The following is an 11,333-nucleotide window of genomic DNA, read 5'->3' on the forward strand; positions in this document are numbered from 1 at the left end:
CCATAAACGCATAAAAATCTTGAAAATAGACGATCCGAATAATATGTTGCAAGATGTGTCATTTTTGGGACTTGAAATCTTTCTTTTCTCCATATTCATACATCTCGATGTTAAGATAATCAGTTAGATATTTTTCCAACATCAAAACCATCTTATGAGATTTTTGAGGTGCACCTTAATTCTACATGTTAAAGTGTCACCCATCAGGAGACAAAAGAAAAAAAAGGGGGACGAAGTGTGCGAAACATACGTACATGGCAAAAGAAATACCATGGCAATGAAATGAACTATTTCACAAACCTAATATTAGGCAAACAAATCGTGAAAGGCTACATCATAAGAAAATAAGACTGAAAGATCAGCAAACACGAAACTTTAAACCATATATAAAGGACCACCAATCTCTGAGCGAAATAGAATGAAGTTCAGCAATCAAATAAAGAGGGAACTACAGATGACACTTGGATTAACAACCTTCACCGTTCCTTGAGCAGGAAGCATATAACATCTGTGTGTGGTGCTTATGCAGAAGTGAATGAAAGAAATCGACCTTTTATTATAATAAACCGAGAAACTCAGGATTCCTAGAGAGCAAAAACTTTCCATGGTTCCAACAAATCAAAAAGAGAGTTCAAAGAGCTACTTCAGAAAACTCGTATCCAAGTTTAACCCAGTTTGTGTGCTTATCGTTAATCCAAATTGGCATGCCTACTACGCATCCGCCACACTATGAATCTTCAAACAAAGGAAACTTACACCTCATTCAAAGAAAAGATCTCACAACTCCTCAGCCAGTACCAAATACAGCTCCATATTTATTCTGTGGCGTCTGACTGTGCTGAAGTTTTGACTTCCTTCAATTTTTCGAGTTCAGATATACGTCCATCAAGGGACTCATAAAAGGCCCTCACCTGAAAGCTATCAGTTAGTGTCATACTTGTCTGCCTCAATTTAATGGATCCATTGGGTGGGGTTTAAACAGAAACTCATATACTTTAAAAAAGCAAACACGCCATGAAATTTGAAGGATCAAAACAAATATATTTCACTCTTCGAAAATTTCAGGAGTCACCAACTAGCTTTTTATAAAAACTTAACAGTGTGCTGCATCCCAAGAATTATAGGCATAGATGAGTGTTCCACAATCATACATATTCATAGAATAAAAACCTTCCATAAATAAAGTTTCAAAAAAAAAAGAAAAATGAAATATTTCCACTAAATAACGTGTCAACATCTTTACAGGTATACACCAAATATATATAATATGGAATGGCCAAAATATTAGTCATATTCATGGTACAAGACTTGCACAACAAGGTAGAGGTGGGGGAAACAGTAGTGTGAATAAATTGGTGGGAGAGTGCATTATAGCAGGTGTTAAAATGGTTGTTTCAGGCAGAAATACAGAAAACTGATAAAGATGATACGCAGGAGACTATTGGAATTGTAAGTTGGGGGGAAGGAAGACATAAAAACAAAGGGCCACAAGGGGGAGGCTAGAGGCCTCCAGACTGATAACACCATGTGAAAATAAAGAGCAAGAGAAAAAAAGAGTTTATTTTCATTCCCAGGAGAGGGATTTTGGGATGGACAAGGATTATTTCAGAGTGGCCTCCAAAAGGGGTGGGCGACAGGCTGGAGAAGTAACCTAGGAAGAGCTCCATGATGGTGGTTAGAGTGGATCTATCCCTGGGAGCTTATGCTTTGTGCATGGGATGCAGAGTAATGTCTTATCAAGCGGTCACTTACTACATGATGCATTGCTGAATCCTACACGTTTCAAGGGAGTCCTTTAGTTGAAAGGAGAGGAGGCTGGCCCCTTGGGAATATTTCAGCAGTGTTATCACCACTAAGATCAGAGTCTCTAGCATCCTATGCTTTAGGTAACACTTCTGTATTCTGATAAGGGTAGCCCATAAGCTGGAAAGGCAGTCTTGACTCTCAATATGTATGATGAGCGGCAAGGGATCTAAACTCACATGGTCAGGTGGGAGGAAAGTATTCAGGCTGAAGGAGTGGGGCAAGATGGAGATCAAAGGCTGACTAAAGTTAACAGGAAGAGTAAGGAACGTGGCATCAGGATTTCTGGAGTGAGAATCTGGGGAATAAGTTCCATTTAAACTAGGACCCTGGAACCAGGCAGGGCCCAGGTCCAAGTCAGTGAATCAGAACAGGCCGACTCACCAAGAAACTTGAGCATAGTTAACTGTTGAGTTCCTTTATACAAATTTCCTGCTGCTGTCAGTACAAGAAAACTGTGAAGCATGGATCATATATGACTAATTCCATTAGGAAACACCAGAAAAAAAGAAGAAGTAAAGAACAGAAGAATCCATGATACCATTTCTAATAGCTTTCACTTACTTGTTGCAAAAAGGTATATACTAAGATGGTCAGATACGGTTACAGATACGCACTGGGGAAGAACAGGCTCTCTGAAAAGGTGAGAAAAAAAAAACATCACCACTTTGAGTCTAAAAAAAAAATTCAACTTCACCACCACCATAAACAGGGTCCAATCTCCTAAACTCTCTCAGGCTTAGGAATAAGAATCACCCTTCTATTACCAGATCATTTACCTATTCATTCGGGAGCGAAAAATAAAAATGAGAGAGAGAGAGAGAGAGATAAAAATCAGAGAGAGAGAAAAGAACTGTGTTCCGAAACACTTACAATTGACAGTCCAAAAATAGGACGGTCACCATTCAATCTTAGGAAGTTATTTTTCTCAAGCACACAAAAATTGCGTATGAACTTCTATTTTTTATTGTCTTTGAAGTTGGTTGCTAGGTTGAGGAGGTTACATACCCAAAATTTGAAGTCCTAAAAATACACAGATCGGGTTTTGCCAGTGGAGTGAATGGATGATATACTCTTGTAGGAGCATATAATGTTTTTGGCTTCATTTAGAACTTGAGGAATTGAATAGAAACATCCAAGACATGTCCCTTCAAGATTTTCTGGTTCTGTATAACACAAAAGAAAATAAACTCAATCCCAGGATATGATTCTTAACAAGACGTCAAGACCCAGGAATGCTTCTTTACTTGTTCCTCCGCAAAGGTTCTTTCAGATATAAAGCCGTGGCAAACCCTTTTTCTTGTTTGGGATGGAGCAAAGGAGGCATGATGTGATGGTAGTCTAAATACAACTTTCTGATGTATTGTGCATTGGAACAGAGTATTTTTTAAAAAACATGGGAAATATCCAAGCCAAGTTAAACTTGATGTCATGTCACGTACATAGAATACACAAACAATCAAAATTATTCAAGGATTGGATAAGTTGCTCTTCAAAAGTCTTGGAGCCCTGTCATCGACCTAGTGCTATCCAAGATCACAACCATATTCACAAAGCACCCCTCACCTAGTTGGGTTTTAAAGTTGAAGTTTGATTGAGCCAAAAAAATCTAAGGCTTCTAATATTTCATGGGCAACATCTAAAATATGAGTGATTTCATACTTAGTGCCACATTAAATCTCTACATATACAGCATTAAATGCATCTTCAGTAGGGGAATGAATCTTCACTAGTAGTAAGGATTACTAAGAGCTGCTGCAAAAAAGTCTCTTGATGACTTAAAGGGACTCTCTATTACAAACCCATAGATATTGGGGTAATCTTGTCAAAACGATGGACTTGCCATTGAACTTACGTGCGATGCATTTTATTCATATATCAAGGGGGCACGATCCTTGTGTGGCAGATAGGTTAGCATAGATTCATAGGAAAACCTATGAAGAACTAGGGCATGAGGCATTAAATGCAACCTTTAGAGTTTTTTTTATCTCTTTAGGACTTAGCCTCTAATTTTTCCATTTTATGAACCTGTAAGTAACAATCTATTAAATGTTGCACCATTAAAGCATTAACTGCATTGTTTAAAATCTACTAAAAAAGCCCATTGCGCGCTATCATTCTTAATAGGTGTTCCAAAATATCCCTCCCAAGTGAGGAAGCCGTACCACCTACGCACTCTTAACAATGGGTGCTGCCTGAGTACAAGGAAATGGATCCAAAAACTAAAACAATTTGTATTTTACATAAAAGGTGTCCAGGCAGGTTACCCCTATTAAGTGACCCACACTATTAGCGGTCATGGTAGAAGTGGTCACTCCATGCGAACAAGTGAAGAAAGATAGCTAATCCAAAAGGCACTAGGGTATGCATGTCATAACCCAATACTTAATGGCAAAGGTGCAATGATACATTGAATGGAAGTATTTACTTTCACCATAGAAATAAAAACTTCAGAACCTAATCAAACCTTAGAATCCAGGCCCTCCAGGTCCTTTCGAAGACTCATATTTCCAACGGGTGCTAACTTTGAGGCAACCATCAGAGAACATCCTTTCAAAATTTGTGGCATATCCCACAAAAAATATGGAGTCAAAACCATAGAAGTAACTGACACGTAAGATGCTCACAAGTCAAGGTTAAATTGTCAATAGCTAACAATAGAACATCCAACATCCAACTGCATGCTGATCCATTTAAAAACCCACAAACTAGGAATTAAATCTCAATCAGATCCTTCAAAAAGAAAAGACATGCTCTCACCAAGACTCCCAAAGGATTCTAGCATCAGCACAAACCTATCATTTAGGTGAATAGAATGATAATTTCACCTTGCAATCTTGCAAAAGTATCCTACAGCAGAGGTTAATGACAAGCCACTACATCATATTTCACAAGCAACCTCTAAGCAACATCGTTCACAAATTTGATGCAGGAGCAACATTTTTAATTATTTTTAGTCATTTAATTTTACGGACCTGTTTTAATTTTTATTTATTTATATTGTTTATCGTTTGGATTTTGATTCTTTTTTTACTATGGATCAGAAAAATAAAAATCTTTCTTTTCCTTGCCATTAATTTTAGGAGTTCTATTTTGATGAGAGTTGTTAGCTAGTTGGAAAAGAAAATAGGAGATAAAAAAAATAAAAATAAAAAAGAATAAAAAATCATGAAGCATAATTGTTTTTAGTTTCAGCTGGATTCGTCTTTCCAAATGGATGAGTATGAGTAGGGGATCCATGGATGAAGATAGAATCATGAAGCATAATTGTTTTTTGTTTCAGCTGGATTCGTCTTTCCAATTGGATGAGTATGAGTAAGGGATATATGGATGAAGATACAAAATCTAATTCTAGTCGTGACTAAATTTTCAATTTTTGTAAAAGAAAGATTAAAGGAAAATAGCATACATTTCTTATGCGCCCATAGGTGCAATATTGGATTTGAATCAGATTTCGCATATCTATATTAATTGACTGCCTCCATTATGTTGTTGCTAACAAATACCACTTACCCAAAAAAAAGCAAATACCACTATTTTTGGATCTTCCGAACCATTCTTGCACGAGATCCAGACCGATTTTGTTTTGATCCTTCAATAAAAAGATTCATTCTCTTCATAAAAAATATGAGGTAGAACCAATAAAGATTTATTTTTCGATTCAATCCTGGAGTTGAATACCTCATTCATGATTTTTTTTTTTTCCAATCCGTAGGAATCAATAGAAAAGGCATTTAGGGTGTTCACAGAGATTGGAGACATTTTAAATAATAGAATTTTGACTATCATTAATTCACAGTTCTTGCAAAATTAGTGGTACCCATGAGGCTTGGCTTGTAAGCTTCCTCTCAATTCTGGTCAATACAATAGAGTTCTTGATTTTTTTCTTTGAGAAATTTTCCACGGCATCAACTGGTATCAGAGCAGGTTGCCTCAGAAAGCGCCCTAGGCAGTGCAAGTTTTTACAATGGCAGCTAAAGGAGTTCGAGCAGGCCAAGTTAGTGGTGTGACAAAGTTATACAATAGGAGCTCAACATTCTGAGAAGGAGCATTGAGGAATTGACATATCAGGCACTTCAAAAATGTTCGAACCAAATAAGCGAGAACTGGTGTGCAAGACACAACCCACTTTGATTGACGTTTCAGTCGTTCATGACAAAGGTGGATCTGAATCCAATAGTAGAGATAGGTCAAATATAGTGGATCGTAATCTACCTCACAAATAGGGGAGAGAATCTCGCTTTGTCTAAGGATGCTTTGATTTGTGATCTTGATGAACTCATCAAATCGCTACCAAAATCACCAAGTCACAGATTGGGCCTCGCCACCAATCTTTGACGAGTGCCCAAATGAAGAAGTTGGAAATCCTACCCATGATAAAGAACACGATGCAGGTGATGATGAGGACAAGGCACAAAGGAACTTCTTGTTTGGTTAGGACTCTTAAAGTTGCAGAGCACACTGGTTTAGATCACTGGAATCTGGGTGGCATAGAGGACGAGTGGCGGATCCATAGCCCAATAATTGTGGCCTGAGATTCAGAAGTTTCTAAAGTTGCAAAGAAAGAGAATTCTACAGGTTTGGAGCACTGGAATATTGGTGGCATTGAGGAAGAGTGGTGGATCCACAACCCAATAATTGTGTGCAAACTTTTTGCCCCGCTGGTTTTCTTTTGTGTGCTTTTCCTTTTTATGGCTCTTTTTTTGTTGGGGGGGGGTTGGGTTGGGGGTGGTTTGGCCTATATCCATGTCCTTGTGGGTTTCTGAAGGTCCTAGCACTACACTCCTTCCAGATACCCCACTGAAGGAAAAGGATGGAAATGCCCCAAATAGTGCCGTCGAGCTTGGTAGAAGGAGGGGTGATCCAAACTATAAACAGTTGCTTGATGGATTCTGGGGTAGGCCATTGCAAACAGAACAGCTGTAGAAAGGAAGCCCAAGAGATGAGGTAAAATTACAGTGGAAGAAAAGATGGTCAATAATTTCCTCCACTGTGTAGCACGACACTGCAGTTCGCCAACTCTAATCCTATCCTCTAGAGTTCGTCCCCTGTCAATGCCCTTCCATGGGTCAGAATCAAAGCAAAGGCTTGGACCTTGTGAGGCACCTGCAAGTGTCAAACTTCGAGAAATTGATTCTATGTGCCTACTTTGAATCTGACCAAGGCTCGGAAGTCTTGGCCACACTTAGCTATGCACTTCCAAGCCCCCAAGGCCCAATGCCATGGGAATTTTCATAGCCACCCATCCATTTCAGAGCCATATTTGGCTGATATGGCGTCTTTCCATGGTTATGAATCGTTGGAAGCGAATGACCATTTCCACTTCCTTGACAGTGCCAAATTGTTCCATTTGAGCCTCCTAATACCAAGGCGTCTGTTAGTTAGGGTAACAAACCTTATCCCAGGCTAAGATCCACCTATGGCTTCCCACACCATGGACAAAAGGAAGGTCAGAACCAGTCTTTCAAGAAAGGAGACAACTGATGCTTGCATCTAGAACAACGGCATATTGAAAATATTGGACATGTCAACTTTCATCCTTGTGGCTATCTCAAAACTCCTGACGAAAAGCCAAAGATTATCAATTTGATTGCGGCAGGCATTGCAGAAGATGAGGGTATTGCCCGCATAAAGAAGGTTATTAATTAAAGGACGTCTCTAGAAACCTGGAAACCCTTAAGACATCCTCTCTCGTAAAGACTAGCCATGGATTTAGATAAGAGTTCTCCCATGATGGCAAAGAAGAAGGGGGAGAGAGGGTTTCCTTGTGGAAGACCCCTTAAGGCTTGGAAAAAAACCTTAGAAAAGCTGGGATTAGAGATGCAACCATGGATATAACTCCTCCACTTCGTACCGAAACCCATTTTTGACTGGATGACATCCAAAATTGACCAATCAACATGGTTGTACGCTTTTTCCCGGTCTAGGTTGATCACTACCCACTGTCTACCTGAGAGATGCCAGGAGTGGTACGCTCCATGAGCCAACAAGGCGTCGTCCAGAATCTGTTGGTCTAAGACAAAAGCAGAATACAACAGAGATGATTTTAGAAAGCACCTTATAAAGCACCTTCTTAAGCCTGGAGGCAAGTTTGGTGAGGATCTTGCAGGAAATTAGGAGGATTATCAGCCTGAAGTTTCACCACACCTTCAATTTTGGGTATAAAGGGTTAAGAAAAGTGGCATTCATGCCTTTGTGGACCCTTCCTCTGTGAAAGAACTCCTGGAAAAAGCTGGCAACCATGATGTACCAGAATCAGTGGAAGATGGCTATAGGAAAGCCGTCAAGCCCAAGGGACTTGTCCTTAGCTTGGTCTTTGACAGCTCTCCTAATCTTCGAATCTGAAAAAGGCGTTACTACTCAAGCAGAATCTTGCTGGGGGAGCGTATCAAACAGAAGGTCTGACAACCGAGGTCTAGACTCTCAGTTTTCGAGAGGTTTCAGAAGTAGCAAACAATTATCCTATTGATGTGTTGGGGAGTAGTGGAAGTATGCTCACACATTATTAATTGTGATAGAGTTGGCTTCTCTCCTGGAACTGTTCGATTTATGGAAAAAAGCAGTGTCTCTATTCCCATGCTTCAACCAGTTCACTCGGGACCTCTGGTACCAATGTATTTCTTCTTGCTTGGAGGCATTACAGAGAACAGCTTGAGCAACCTCCCTTTTTTAATGCTTGGACTCCGAAAGGGGCCTGGATTCTTCAGCAGCATCCAGGTCCTTAATAACGAGGGCATAGAAATTGTATGACAAATTTCTATATGTTTTCCCTATTCTATGAAAATTGATTGAGAGAAGAATTGATTGGTTTAAGAGTTGCTACAAACTCTCCTAGGGAGACTCTTACATTTGTGCAATAACTGGCACAAATTCTTAAACGTGCATCATGAAACACAATACTGATTACCAAATCTGGCAAGTTACTGACAATCATGAGAAATGCATCACACATCGCTAAAGGAAAGGAATTCCATGATTATTTATAAGCGAAACATATCTAAAGATGCATAGAGAGAAGACAACCAAGAATATAAACTTAGAGGAAGGTCATCATCTCAAAGTACAAAGGAGAAAGATATATGATAGGGAGGAGTTGAAGGAAGAATTTAGATTAAGAAAATAAAGCAAAACTGAATACAGGTGAAATTGAGAAAACCAAATCACTTGCTATGAAATTCAAAGATTAACACTAGTAAAAGTCCAGGTTCTTCATGTTTCCAATAGAGACAGAAAAAGAGCATAAATAAGGAGGCCTTTAAAAAAATAGTGTGATGCTTATCCATGTTTACGGTTTTCGATGACTCAAAAGTTAGCATGAATCCATACATCACAAGTAAACTGTGTATGCATTTGTTGCATACACTTGTTTTTCAAGAGGCACCATTCTCAATGTTGTTCTATACATAGTTAATGGAGGGCTCAGGTCAAATAGGGAAGGATAGATGGATATTCAGCTCACTTTACAGAATGGAACATTCATACCCAACCCACAGAAACTGATGAATTTTCTGCCTACAATCGATACAACAATTCATATCCTATGTAAAGTAGTCATTCATGCATAACTCATCTTACCATAACCTGAAATGCATCATCATGGGTATTTCCTTTTTAAGGTTTCGAATTTCAATGAAGTGAAAATCAAAAGCATTCAATGCAAAACCCTAACCAGAAGGCGACTCATAACCATGATACAGATATCTGCATCCCATAAAAATTATGAAAAAAATTCAAACATAAATACCAAATATAATCAAACTCACTGGGCACAAAAACCTTTGCATAAATGCATTTTACAAAACCCAGTAATCAGGAATCCCCTTCTAATCATAATGAAGCAATGCATCATCAATAGGTTCAGGAAACATAAAGAAGGCAATCCAATTACAGCTTTGAGCATTTAAATACAAGCAATAGATCAGGAGAATCAGAAAATAGAGAAGAAAAAAACCCAAAAGGTTGGGGATTGAGATGATTAACAAAAGACCCCTGTCCTTCCAAAAATGAATGTAGCCAATAAAAAGCGGGAGAAATAGGTGGTACCTGTTTAGAAATGGTTTGATGGGCAATATGGTAATCCCTATGGAGAAAATAGAGACCCACCGCTGAGGCAGTAGCGGCGCCTGCAAAGAAGGATGCCAAGCGCACCCTCAATATGTAGCCTACACCCATCTCTCTCTCTCTACAGACCAACTTCAAGATTTTGCCTTTGCTTTATGAAGTTGCAGAGAGATAGACAAAATGGGTCTTGCTGATTGAGAGAGGGAGAGGCCGCAACACAACAGACTACCTGCAGCAAGGGCTGCCAAGTTGCTCTTTTGAGCGTCTCGCGTGTAGACATCGGACCACTCTTCCTAAGCGGACAGTAGCGTATTTTTCTTTTTTTTTAAAAAGAAAATATCAGATATCTTTTTTTTTTATTTGGTGATATTAAAAGAAGGGGAAATTATCATAAATATACTTTAATTTTTTTTATTGAAAAAAATCTTCAACTTTTATAAATCCATGCCCTTTTTTCTCATTTTTTGACTTTTTTTTTAACCAAAATAGCCTTTACAGTTAGTCTTGTTATCGTAATAACCATAAGCATTATGGAAGTATCGTAATGACCAGTGTTCACAAAATCGAACCGAAACGGTTAACTAGACATAGGTATGGAAGTAGTTTAACCGGCCTAACCAGTAAACTGGTCTATTCAACCGCTCTAACCGGATAAGTCTCGGGCAGTCAAAAAAGTATGGAAAAAAAATTAAAAAAAACTTCTAAAAGAGATGGAAAAATATAAAAGTGAGTATTAATGACCAAAACAATTTTTAATCTTTACCATAATGTAAAAAATATTTAAAAATGCGTTACATATCAAATTCCTTATTTTTGAGAATTTATATATTTTTTTTTATTTTATTTTTAAATACCAATTGATCACTCTAACCGCCCAAAATCGGAACCGACAACTGACCGGTTTCCGATCTAACCAAGCGGTTAGCGATTATATCGGGCAATTTTGCGAACAATGGTAATGACCAAGCTAAGATTACGGTACTTTAAAGACTGTAATGCTCATTGGGTGTTACAGTACATTGGGTGTTGTTATTCATAAGACATCTTATACGGCACTTAAAATGCAGCGAGGAGCCAAGACCAACAGCGTAAAAGGCATGTGGGATTGAAGGAGGCACCTCCCATGGCATCCCCCACCAATGTGAAAACCAAAAAAAGATGAAGAATAGCAACGCCCCTATAATATTTTCATGTCTATCTTATAAATTGGAAAGATATCCTTTCTTTTGACAAATAATTAGAAAGATATTCTTCTTATATTTCATCTCTCATTGCACAACTCTTTTCTTTCTATCTCTTCTTGGGGGATATATCTTTATACTAACTTTTATTGGGTGTGGTTTGTATAGAGCTTAGACTCTAAACAATCAAATTAGAGCCTACCTTCAAATAGTGTCAAAATGTGGTTTCAATATTGGAAATCTTTGTGATAGCCTTAAAATATATTTTAAACTTTATTTATAAAGTTT

The 11,333-nt window shown here is 38.3% G+C and overlaps 1 protein-coding gene across 1 annotated transcript; it reads right to left on the reverse strand.

Moving 5' to 3' along the window:
- Window positions 1–356: 356 nt before the first annotated feature.
- Window positions 357–10,154, reverse strand: LOC18436515 (ABC transporter A family protein). Its single transcript, XM_011625916.3, has 2 exons — window positions 9,847–10,154; window positions 357–911 (listed from the first exon to the last, which is right to left on the reverse strand). Exons 1-2 carry the CDS (start codon window positions 9,973–9,975, stop codon window positions 816–818), a joined length of 225 nt encoding a protein of 74 aa, XP_011624218.1. The 5' UTR covers window positions 9,976–10,154; the 3' UTR covers window positions 357–815.
- Window positions 10,155–11,333: the final 1,179 nt, after the last annotated feature.

The sequence above is a fragment of the Amborella trichopoda genome, chromosome 9, assembly GCF_054954075.1.
Source record: "Amborella trichopoda isolate Santa Cruz 75 chromosome 9, AtrichopodaSantaCruz75HAP2 v2.0, whole genome shotgun sequence".
NCBI lineage: Eukaryota > Viridiplantae > Streptophyta > Magnoliopsida > Amborellales > Amborellaceae > Amborella > Amborella trichopoda.

Excerpts from the sequence above, each read along its gene's own strand:
- LOC18436515 (XM_011625916.3), bottom strand. The coding sequence starts at position 9,975 with ATGGGTGTAGGCTACATATTGAGGGTGCGCTTGGCATCCTTCTTTGCA. Across the intron at positions 912-9,846 it reads ATCAAACCATTTCTAAACAG|GTGAGGGCCTTTTATGAGTC; the intron begins GTACCACCTATT and ends GATAGCTTTCAG.